At 60.2% G+C, this 12334-nt stretch overlaps 1 protein-coding gene across 1 annotated transcript in view; it reads left to right on the plus strand.

Annotated features, from left to right (window-relative positions):
• Positions 1 to 7630, plus strand: part of ADCY1 (adenylate cyclase 1) — a 50586-nt gene extending 42956 nt beyond the window's left edge. Inside the window, exons 18-20 of the mRNA XM_019626566.1 lie at positions 86 to 149; positions 322 to 446; positions 1634 to 7630. Of these exons, the coding sequence (XP_019482111.1) occupies positions 86 to 149; positions 322 to 446; positions 1634 to 1972 (528 nt within the window). The 3' untranslated portion in view covers positions 1973 to 7630. The remainder of the gene's footprint in view (positions 1 to 85; positions 150 to 321; positions 447 to 1633) is intronic.
• Positions 7631 to 12334: the final 4704 nt, after the last annotated feature.

Below are 12334 nucleotides of genomic sequence, written 5' to 3' on the forward strand. Positions count from 1 at the left end.
GGCCCAGCTGTGCAACTCAGGCGGGTCCTTGTCCTGCTGGGCCCCCTTCCCTTACGACCGGGCACCTCGTGGCTCTCCCGGCCAGCCGGACCTCGTGCCCCGTAAAGAGAAGGAGGCCTTCACTCCCCTCCAGAGTGTCCTGAAATGCTGTGAGCAGTCCTGGGCGCCCCCAAATAGCCACAGGGTCCCAGACAGGCAGACAGGCATCTTCTGGAAAAGGGAGCTGCCGTTGGGGGGCACTAGATGACCCCAAGTGGCAGCGCCCCCCCCCCCCCCCCCCCGTAAGCATCCCACTAACGCCACATGCTGGTCGCCTTCCAGGCATCAACGTTGGGCCTGTGGTGGCCGGGGTGATCGGCGCTCGCCGGCCGCAGTACGACATCTGGGGGAACACCGTCAACGTGGCCAGTCGTATGGACAGCACCGGGGTCCCGGGCAGAATCCAGGTCAGTTCAGGCCAAGTTCCCCAGGCTCAGGTGGAGACTCAGGTGCCGAGGTCAGGGGCCAGCGGGCAGCCAGGCCTCTGCTGACGAACAGCCACACAAGTTGGCAGACTCGGAGAATGAAGGGCAGTAACAGCCCGTTCGCCGTTCTGAGGGTCCAGCGTCTGCGCCTCCCTCTGCCGTCTACACTGACGGATTGTCCAGGGACCGCGGGGCTCCCAGCGCTTTCAGACCCGTTGGCATATTGCCCGGCCTTGAGAGCGCAGGGTCCTGACGTTCTGGGGTTATTTTTGTTTTCCAAGCTGCCCTGGACGGCAGGCTGCGCTTGTCCTCGCTACTCACCCGTTCCTTTGTCCGTTGGTTCCTGTGTCTGTCATTCGAGAAGTGCTTACTGAAGACCTGGCGAGACAGACCAGGTCCCTGGGGGAGAAGCACTTACTGTTTCGGGAGGGATGGGACAGCGGCCAGACTTGGCTGGCCAGGGTGGACGTGCTCTGAGAACGTGGAGGCCTGGGCTCCAGTGGATGGAAGATGCCAGAAATGGGCCACCACGCGGGGGGGTGAGGGATGGGGGGGTCTCCTCCAACGAGAACAAGGACAGACCAAGCAGTCGTGTCCTCTTCGGTTTATAGAACTTCGTTAGAAAGTGCTTTCTCGTCTTGTATCATTTTTTCTAATTTGGTGATGCAGGAATTCTTCTAGCTAAAATATTGTCTGGGACCCTGAGTCTCAGGGGACTTAAGTCATGCCCTGCTTTCTCTGGGGGATGCGCCCACCACCGTCTGTGCTGGTGGCCCCAGGCTGGGGCCCAGAGGCACCACGGGTCCCTGGATGTTAGATTTGTGCCCCACCCCGGGCACTGAGGGCTCCGTGCCAGCTTCGGGCTGGGAGCCTGGTGTTGCTGCACTCTCGCTGTCGCCCTCCAGCTGAGATGGTGCCTGCCAGCTCCCTGACCCCTGGAGATGTGCTGGGTTCCTGTTGGTGCCGAGAGCCCTGGCCCGAAGAGACAGGTGTGCTCCTGTCCCACAGAGCTCATATCCCAGCCCCGTGGTCAGGTCCGTGCGGGGCCCCTCCAGTCCCTGGGTTCTCTCGACAGGCTCATGTCCTTCTCAGGGAGTGACCAGAGTGACCACGGGAGGAGCAGGGGCCCCGGCGGTTCACTGAGAGTAACGCCCTTTTCTCCCCCGCAGGTGACAGAGGAGGTCCACCGGCTGCTGAGTCAGGGTGCGTACCGCTTCCTGTGCCGCGGCAAGGTCAGCGTCAAGGGCAAGGGCGAGATGCTGACCTACTTCTTGGAAGGCAGGACTGACGGAAACGGCTCCCAAACCAGGTCCCTGAACTCGGGGCGGAAAATGTGTCTGTATGGGAGAGCTGGCCTCCAGACCAGACTGGCCTCAGGCCGCCCCCCGCTGCCCCCCATGGCCAGCCTCCCGGTCGGAGCCGGGCTGGGGGCTCTGCAGGGCTCGGGACTCGCCCCCCAGCTCCCTGGCCCGCGCCTGGCCCCCGGAGCTGCTGGGAAGGAGGCTTAGTGGAGCCCATGCTGGCCGCTGGGGGCTCAGGGCAGAATTCTCGAGGCCTTGGTCACTGCAGCAGGACCAGCCCGACCAGCAGAGCAGGGCTGGGGAAGGGGTGCTGTCCAGGCAGGACCTGAAGCAGTTGGGCAGTGACTCGGGGAGGGGGAACCCTGTCTGCATGGACACGAAGCTTTTCACACCACCCTGTCCTCGGTGGCTGGGCGAGCAGGCTGCCCGGGCGGCCAGGCCAGCCTCAGGTGTCGGGACCTTTAGAACCCCCGCCAGGGCTGCCTGGCTGCTCTCGCGTGGGCCCTGAGATGGAGCCCAGTCAGCCGAGCATGGCGGGTCCCACGTGGGCAGCTCCAGCCCTGGACAGCAGCCAGCTGGAGCCTGGAGTGGGAGTCAGGCCTCTCTCAGCAGAGCCATGAGGGCTGGGACCGGGCCCAGAGCTGGCCAGGCCTAAGACAGTTTGGGGACAACTGAGCTGCCCCAGTCCCGCTGCGTGGACGGTGGAGGCTGCGGGCTTTTCTCCAAAGCTGCTTTTTGCTAAGAGCCAGAGGCAGGTCTTCTGGAATTTTCGGGGCTCTGCAGCCACAGTCTGCATTGTGACTGGCACCGGCGGTCACCCCACCTGAGGGCGTCGGCTCCTGGAAGCCCGGGACCCCTCCTCTGCTGTCCCTGGGCTGGCTGGTCTGTCAATGCAGCTCTGACTTCCGTGTGGCATGTTGAGCTCCTGTGCGTTGAAGGACAGTGCAAGGCTTGGTTGATTTTGACAACAGGTGACCCTCAGCCATGAGAAGTGCTGTGTCTGGTGGAAGCAGCCCGGGATGTGGCGTTCTGGAGTTCGTTTACGGCCCCCGCCCGGTGCATCTCCACCATCGCATGGAGGTGCAGACAGAGGACAAGCCGGGTGTGCTGCTGGGGACAGGGGTCCGGGAGGTCCAGGGGGAGGGGACATGCACGGACACCTCAGCTCAGCACAGGGAGGAAGACAGCTGGATCTGGTGGGCAAGTCAGCGCAGACGGCTGTCCACAGACCCGTGGCTCCGGCAGCCAGGAGGGCTCTGTGGGCTGCAGCTGAGCCCTGCTCGGCCGAAGGAACCTGGGGGTCCCAGGTGCACGTAGGAACGGGCTCGCTCTGGGCTGAGCCCTGTGGGATGGCTGGTGCTGTCCCGGAGTCCCCACCGAGGGCGTGAGATGTGGCGTCCTACTTGGGGAGGGCTGACCCCCCCAGCTGTGTTGCCGATGCGGGACGTGGGACGGAGACGGGGGTGTCGGCCCTTCTGCACTGAGCTTCGTGGCGCCTCCGCTGAGGACCGGCTCTGGCCATTGCTCTGTTGAGAAGCAGGTGGAAACCCCCTCCCCCACCCCAGACACACAGCATGGCTCCTCCCGGGAAGCCGAGAGAGCGTGTGGCCTGCTGCCCACGGGTCCCGGCCCAGCTCGCACCAGGGCGGAGCAGGGGGGTGGGCAGTAACGGGGCGCTGAGCTGTGAGTGTGCTGTCACGTGACAAAGGGTGCTTTGCAAAGGGGTCCACGGGCGCAGCTGCAAGCTGGGGAGACGCCCCCGCTACCCGGAGGGCTCGGTGTGACCACGTGTCCCCTTACAAGTGGAGGAGGGAGACAGCGCAGTCAGGACGATCCAAAGATGAGGGCCTGCTGCCAGTAGCAGGTGAGGGTGTCACAGCCGCCCGCCAGCAGGAGCAGTCGTCACCCCACAACCACAGGTGCTGAACTCAGCATCAGCCCCAGTGAGTGGAGGCAGGGGGACCCGGGTGACAGCCCTGCCGGCAACACCAGGCGTCACCTTGCAGGGCTGGGCCTCGGGTCACAGAGCTGCTGTGCGAGTCCTGGACACGCGGCCCCCCAGTGGTGGGCGTCCCCCGGTCCCCCCACCCCCACCCCTCCGGTGCCTCAGCACCAGCGTCAGCAGTTCCCAATCCTCCTGCTTCCTGTGGCGTGGCCGTTGGCCATGGGTCCTGGGGTTTGGTGCACAGCACTTGCTTTTTATTTGTGGTCAGACTTGTTGTACGGCCTTATTTTTTCCTCTCACACAATATTCACGCCCAGACGTTGGCGCCTTTGAGCAGGGTCCTCTAAGCGATTGACTAGGAAGCTCTGTAAACACCGCGCCAGTCCCACCCAAAGGAGAGAAGGCGGACCGGTGGCTGGTGCACTTCAGCCCGATGCGCCTGCTCCCCCTGCGTGCGCCCCACAGGGTGACACCCAGCCCGTGGCAGTGACCCGTGTGCCCCCGCATGACCCCTGTGCGCCTGTGCCCGACCTCAGTAGCGTAGAACACAGCCCTGGACTTCCAGGCACCCCGACCCCGGGCCGGTCCTCTCCATGGTGCCGGGGGCCTGCAGGGTGACGCCCCCCTTCACACAGCCACCCAGAGCCTGCTCTGTTCATCAGGCTCGAAAGCCACCAGGGCTTCCGGACACTTGGTGTCACTAGAAGCAATAAGTAACTTTATCTAAACTGTAGAGACAAGTCTGGTCCAAAGCTGGCTCAGAGACGGGCCCCGGGACGAGTCTGCCTGAATCGATGGCGTTGCGGGGCTGACCCCATGGCCCCCAGCCCTTCCTGCAGATCCAGCTTGGCAGCTCACTCTGGGGGTTCACTGTTGGCACCCCAGGCTCGGGAAGCAGAGGGCCTGTCTTAGCACTTGCCAGGTTGTCCTTGGGTGAGGAAGGCGGGAGGCGGGCACCCCAGGTCTGCATGTCCATGACTTGTCCCCATGTCTCAGGTCGTCCAGAGGGCATGGCACAGCCATGGGTCTGTCCCTCGGGCCAGGAGCCCGTCTCCCATGGTACACAGGCTGCTGCGGGGCTCTGGGCACGGAGGGGATCCCGTCAGCCTTCAGACACCACGTGTGGGCACCTGGTAGTCCCAGCGGCCACCTGGAGGTAGCGCTGAGCCCTGTTTTTACTGCTGCCCCAGAAGGAAGGGCTGAGCTGGCCGGTCAGCCCCGTCTTTAGGTTTTCTGCCAGGCAGTGGACCTGTCTCCATTCCAGCGTGCACCCCCTAGTGCATGGTGTATCCCCGTGGTCCCAGGTCGGGTCCTTCGGTCTCTGCCCTGTGGCAGTTCCTCCCAGGACACAGGTGCTCAGCCTGTAAAGCCAGTGCTGAGTGTGCACACAGGCGCCTGCACCAGGCACCGAGCAGCCCTGGGACAGGCTGGCTGAGCTGCTGTTGGTACTTTTGGTCCTGACACCGTGCAGAGCTGTAGGCTTTCCATGCAGCGATGCCCTGGACCTCCCCCCGCCCCCCTGCCTTTTGTAATGGTTTCAATTAAAAAAAACAACAACTAAAAGAACAGAGAACATCAGCCTTCTGAGAGGCAGTTGGTTTTAAAATATTGCTTTGGTGAGGCAAGCGAGGAGCAAGCCGTGCAGGTAGGAAGTTGGGGTACGCACACCCCTCAGCCCGCTGTGGATGTTCCCGCAGCGAGCCTGAGCCTGCAGTTCCTGGTTTCCATCTAAAACTTTGGGCCCCACAGCAAGTGACGATGACTGAAGATTCCTGCTACGGTCCCTGGGGCCTCAGCTGGGGTGGGTTTAGGTCAGAGGCAGGACTTGCTGGGGGCTGCGGTGTGAGGCCCAGAGGTCAGCAGGCAGGACCCGGAGCCCCACACGGCTGGTCCTGGTGTCTGTCAGGCCATCGTGGTGACTCAGGCCTCCAGAGTGAGTTTGGGGGTCAACAAGGAGGTAGATGTCACCCGAGGACCTCCGACACCACCGTACCTGTGCTCATGTGACACAGGCTGTGAGGAGAGGCTGTGGCCCGGTGTCCAGGGCTGGCAAAGTGGGCAGTGGGGGGATTTGGGTCACCGCAACCTCCATGGGCCGGCCCTCCACCACACCCAACAAGTTGCACCTGAGTCGGGTGGGCTGGGGCCAGTGTCCCAGCCAAGAGCATGAGTGCAGGGGGACACAGCCAGGCCTGAGGCTGAGGGGCCTGAGGACCGCCCACCTGGAGGGCAGAGTGGGCACAGAAATGCAGGCGGGGCCTCTCCTCGACCTTGACCTCATGCTGGGGGACAGAACGGCTCGTCCTCTTGGCTGAACCCTGTCTGTCCTTCAACAACTGATCCTGCAGGATGTAAAATGTTTGACCTAGAAAGTCCCTACCGAGTCCGGTCCCACTTTCTGTCGTGACCCATATCCCACGGTAGAACCTGTCACCTAAGAAAACATAGACTCCCCTTCGGCGAGGAAGGCAGCTGCCCCATCTCTCTGTGAGGCCCCTCTGACATCAGACATGGGAGAACGGGGGCCCCCAAAACACATGTGTTTCAACACTTACCCGGGCCCAACCCAGCTCCCAACTCCTGGTCAGAGCCACCCACTGTCAATGTCATTGTCACCCTGCTGGCCTGGTGTAGGCGGTCAGTGTCCCTTCCTGGGGATTAGCAGACAGCTGAGAGCAGGTTCACTGGGGATCAGGGTGGTTGGTGGGAAACTGGCTGTCCTGGCCTTCCCAGGGCCCTGAGTCCCTGGTACCGGCAGCTCAGACTTCAGGTGGGTTGGTTTCCAAAACATTCACTTACTGAGAATTGAGGTTTAAACGGTGAAGGTTTCCTAGAGTAACCCCCAGGAGATCTGTCCAACCTCTTGGGCTTATGACACGTGTATGGGCAGTCGGCAGGACGTCCCTCGTAGCCGTGCCCAGGCCCTCACTCCCACGTGTGCACTGGGCTCTGGGCACACCGGCAGCCAGAACTTGTTACTAGCCTCCCACCAGCAACCCCCACACAGCCTCGGGCCTCGGGCTCTGGGCATGAAGCACACGTCTTGGGACCATCCCTTGTCCTGGGAACCCCGAGGAACCCCGCCACCTCTGCACACACGGGGAGAGCCGCACCCCCAGCAGGCGCTCTGCAGAGCTGAGCCGTGTGGCCCCTCCCTGTAAAAACTGCGACACACAAGCCATTCACTCTCAGAGTCGCATGCCATGAAGTCCCTAATTGTGTGAAACTTAGTTTGAAGTTGAAGACACGCAGCATGCACAGCCGAGGGACAGCCCGCCTTGGGTCATCTGCTGGCTGGCCGCAGAGCGTCCCCGGCACGGTGGGTCTTGCAGCCTGAGCCCGAGCGGTTCCTGCACACGCCCGCCCGCCCCGGTGAGTGCGCACCACCTTGCACAAGCGAGCACAGCGGAATGTAGCCTCTTAGCAGCACATCCCATTCTCATTTAGGAAAACCCACGTCCACTCGTGGATTGTCTGTCCTCGATGAGAAAGGTGTGGAGAGGCCGCAGCCCTCTGTGTGGGCTGGTAGGGCTGTCCCTCCACGGGGCGCAGGGGGTGGCACGCGGGACACGGCTCCCATCAGGAGAGCCCCCCGAGCATGCTTCTTCAGACGCGAACAGAGATGACTATCGGAATGACAATTTCACCGGTAACTTCTCATGATAGATTTGTATGATCAATACGGGTCTATTTTTATGTCAACTGGACACTGTAGAGTACCTTCCAGTCTTTTCCAAGATTGTTAAATTGAGACAAGTAATTGAATAATTTGTCCTATTTTTATTTTAAAAAAGTGAATGGGCTGAAATGTTAAATGTGAATGTACATTTCTTAATTGCAACTTTTCTACTGAGTGTTTGCACTATACTTTCTGGAACCTTATTTAACAAAAGTAAAGGAAAAAAAATTGCTTGACTAAACTCTGCTGTTTTAATTGAAAAGCACATGCTTGTGTGGCTGTTTTAAGGACACTCCTGCCTGTCTCCCTGTCCTGCAGGGTAGACTTTCTGTGATTCCCTAAAATGTCACCTGATCCTTCCTCGGGCCCTGGTGGGACTCTGCCCTCCTGTGATGAGAAAGGCCACCATGTTACAGGTGGCGCTGTGCTGACACACTGGGGCCCTCGAGTTTTGTTCCTAAACAAGAGATTCTGAGGGAGGGTGGTTTGTACTATTTGCCCCACGACTAGTCTCCCTCTGACAACAAGTTCTCCTGCTAGTTTAACCTTTTATAAAATAGGAAAAAAAAACTTGCTGCCCCCATAATCAAAGCTGGGGTTCACTCCCTATTGATGTGCCATGCGCCCCCGCAGACTTAGTGGGTGGAGGGGTCCTGGGGCCGCGCTGTCTGTGGGGATGGGAGCCAGCCACGCTGCCACTCCAGGCACCACTGGGGACACGTGTCGAGAACGTGAAGGAAGACTTCCTCCGAGGCTGTTCCCAACACGGCAACCACGGCTGGTTTGTCAGCCCCGGGCAGAGCGAGGGGCCCGTGGATGCACAGTTACTGAGAGGGCCTTGGCCTTCACAGTGGGGGATGAGGAGCTCCATCAGATAGTGGGGTGGGGGGCCCCCTCAGCAGGTTTAGCAGGGTTGTTGGCTAAAACTGGGCTCTGCAGGCCAAGGTCAGGCCTAGAAGAGAAGGGGCCCCATGGAGCCTGAACAGAGGGGTCAGGGAGGGTTTGCCACCGGCCCTGGTGACCAGGACACACTTACTACTACCCTGGGGGAAGCCTGTCCTACACCTGTCCCGCCCCCCGGAAAGGGTGCGGCTCTCCCGGGAGCAGCAGTTTGGCCGGGGCTGCCCTCCCCACTCCCGCAGGCCAGGAGCCTTGCCTGCCCTCTACCACGTCCTGCTGTGTCCACACAGTCTGAGTCTGTTTCGGGGTGCCATTTGGGGGTGCCCTGCTTCAGGCCTGGATGAGGGGCCATGGAGGCAGCACAGGAAGGGACTGGAAACATAAGCATTCTTTGTTTTTGTAGAAGGAACGAAAAGCAGACCATTTTAGATAAAGTGGGGATGGAACTTTTATAAGTGGCTCCGAGTGTGTCAGCACACGCGTCCTCAGGAAGGCCGTCGGGGTGCCGGCCCGGGTGCAGGGCGCCGGGTTCTATGTAACCAAAGTGCCCTGGGCGCCGGGTTCTTTTTCCTCAGCATGAGGTTCATCAGACCTGCGTCCCTTTGGTGGGACCTCCTCTCAGTGCTGGCGAGGAACGGGGAAGGAGGTTAAATTCCTCTGCCCCCAACTAAAGAAACAAAACCAGTGCCCACAGATTCCAGAGGCCCCCCAGGGGAGACCCCGGTTCCAGCCTTTCCTGGGGTGGCGTTCAGAGCCCACAAGTGGGATGCCCGAGCCCTGGCCAGGCCGGTGGGTGACTGAGCTCCAGGTCTTTCTCTGCCAAACACCATCGCAGCACCTGAGGCTCGCCCAGACGGCTGGGAGCAGGGGTGTGTGGGGCTGCAGCACTGTGTCTGGGCGCCCACCTCACCTGAGGGCCATGCTTGGATCTGGGCACAGATCTCTGTTAACCAGCCCCCCCGACCTGACCTGACAGGTATGACACAGCGAGGGGGCGCCAGTGAAGGGGACCTGGGGCTCACAGACAAGCGGATGAACAGCTGGCCTAGTGAGTCAGGCCGAGGGGTCTCCGAGCACACCTGTGTCTCTCACGCGTCCTGCACGGTAAGCTCATGCTGGGTGGCCTCTTCAATGCTCTGAAGCTGGCGGGCCTCCCACTGCCTTACTCGCTCCATCTGCGGGAGGAACAGGCCCTCTGAGCACACTTGGCGGGGTCACCAGCCACGCAGGATAAGCGATGCCCATCCTGGGCTGCAGACCCCACCCTGGTCAGCCCTTGGGCACCATCTGGGCCGTGAGCCAGAGTGGCCTGGCCAGCCTGCACCGGCCCCCTGCACTGTGACCCCATGACAGAGCCAGCAACCACCCGAGGGCTGAGGCTTGCTGTGGGGACAGGTGAGGTCAGGGCCCGAGGAACTGGTTCTGACCAGGGCACAGGAGGTCACTAGGGAGGGGACAGGGACAAGGAGGGGCCAGCCAGCACAGGAGCCTTCTGGAATAGGAGGTCATCAGGAGGCTGAGGGCTGGGAAGCTGAGCTCATAGCAGCAAAGGGGCCTGGGGACCCGCCTGCGGGCACACCACGACCACTGGGGCCCTCTGGGGCGAGCCAGAGCAGGGGGAGGCTGCAGGGGTTTTAGGGGACGTAAGGAGAGTAAGCGGCTTTCTGGGACTCCCAGCTGTCCTGCCTCCTCTCGGGAACATGGGCCGGTCTACAGTGCACCCAGGAGTTTAGGGACAATGGATATGGGGGCACAGGTTTTAATGGCACAAGCAAAGGCACTCCACCTGGGAGCACGAGGACCCGAGAGGGGCCGGCCACCAGCCTCCTCCGGCCTGTCACCTCACCATGCCCTCGGTGATGGGAGGGCTGAGACTTGCTCCCAGCTGTCACAGGCCACCTCCCGGGGCGGGCGCCTACCACAGCGGCCAGGTCCTTGCGTTTCCGAGGCCTCCGTCCGGCTGTGTTCTGGATCCCAGGCAGCCCCCTGCTTCCTGGCCAGCTCCCTGGGGACGCTTCCTGCCGCTGCTGCTGTCGCCAGGTGGCCGAGACCGGCACAGGTGGCCCCTCCTCAGGAGCCTGGGGGTCCGAGTCAGGCCCCAGCTGCCCACTGGACTCCTCAGAGGCCCAGATAGTAGAAAGCCGCCTCTTTCTGAGGGATGATGACAGGACCCGGGAAGAGCGCGAAGGCAGCGGGGACCCCTCAGCAGGGCCCCCACCCCAGCGGTGAGGGACATGGCCCAGCGGTCTCCTGCGCCAGGGAAGGGGGCCTTCCTTCGGGGTGCTGTGCTTTGGGACCGGCCCTGAAGATGGCCATCGTGGCACTGACGGGGGGCCCTCATCCTCAGAGGAGCTGAAGCTGGGGACCTGTCAGGAGAGCACAGAGGTGGCTTCCAGCGGAGCCCAGTGGGCACTGAGCCCAGCGGGCACTCTCCTCCTGGTGCAACCGCCGCGAGGCCCCGAGGGGGGCAGGCAGCACCCAGAGCAGGCCCAGCGCAGGACGGCACACTGACGCGAGGCCTGCCTTTTCATTACTTTCATCTTTTTTGGGGGGTCAAAACTTTAAGCATTAGTCAAAAATGTGTTGTCAGGGATAGGATTGGAAAATGACGGCTTTCAGGTAAAAAATTTTCTTTTTTTTCCAGGGAAAAAGGTGTAAAGTGTTGTCAATGAAATCATCTTAACATTTAAACTCAACATAAAAAAGGAAAACCGTTGAAAACACTGTAGGTTTTGGGACATAAGTCACGTTAGGCAGGTTGAATGTCTTCCAGACATGGCACCTGCTCTCTCTGGTGTGGCATGGAGGTGGGCGTATGTGGGACCCACCCCAGAAGTCACACACGCTCACTCACACACGAGGGAACACAGGTGTGTTTTCTCCCTAACAGGGCCTGCTGTTTACTAACCTATAAATGGAGAGAACTAAGAACCAATAGTGACATGTGGGTGATTTGATAAGTTCTTTGATGAAATAATATTGTAACATATTGTAAAACAATTTACTGTTGTTTTACAAATATAGACTCAGAACAGATGATCCAGACAGACACTGGGGGTGTCACAGGGAAAGGGGGGATTTCCCGCGAGCGGGGACAGCGTTCTCTCTCCCGCTTCCCTTTGGTCGGCCTGGTTGCTCCTTGGGAAAAACCGCAGAGCAACAGTAAAGCCACAGCCCCACCGCTGCCTCACCTTAAAATGAGTTACAAGGGGTTGAATATTATACTCTTTGAAAATTCATAGATTACTCGGAAAAAAGAATTTAAAAATCTTATCACATCACTCACCAAGATAAACTGCAGAGGCATATAATAAGGTTTACATGTAAAAAAATGAAAGCACGTAAGTCCGGGGGGGAAATATTGGTGATTCCCCGGCAGACGTGTCAGGAGGCTTTCTAAGGACAACGCACAGCACAGAAGCCACAGAACAAACGAAAAAGCTAAGCTAAATATAATTTAAAAAACAAACAAACTTCTGCAGAGCAAAAAAGATGATACACTAAGTGAGAAGCACAAACCACCGTTCCTACAAAGATAAAAGGGCTGCTCTTCCGGACGCCTCGGAGAAGTGAGCTAAGGGGTGAGCGTGCTGCGAGGGCCTTTACCGGTGTTCATCTAGAAACTTAAAAACATACACCGGGAAGGGGCTCCATGTTGTGAGCGGAGCAAAAATATGAATCTAAAGAAATTCTAGAAGAAGCTAGAAAGGATGTTTTCTTATGGTGGGGGCTGGGCCGATGGCGACGGGGGTCACCGTATGCCTGTTTATTACCTATTTTCGAAAGAAAAAACAAGCCCTGCCTGTCTGACAGGAGGCACAGGAAGTCGCAGCCCGTTGGGGGGTGGCGCAGGGGTCCCCACCCCGCGGCGCCTCTGCGCCCCGCGCGGGGAATGCGGTCAGGTTTTCAGCACTCCCTGCGACCGTTACCTAAGTCTGCGCCCGCCTCTCGTTTCGAACCCGGAGCCCCGCTCCCCGAGGCCTCCCGGCTTTCCTGGGACAAAGGGGGAGGGGACAGGGGGCTGCGCCCCTGGGGGGTGTCCCCC

This window comes from Hipposideros armiger, unplaced genomic scaffold, assembly GCF_001890085.2.
Source record: "Hipposideros armiger isolate ML-2016 unplaced genomic scaffold, ASM189008v1 scaffold_685, whole genome shotgun sequence".
NCBI classification, from domain to species: domain Eukaryota; kingdom Metazoa; phylum Chordata; class Mammalia; order Chiroptera; family Hipposideridae; genus Hipposideros; species Hipposideros armiger.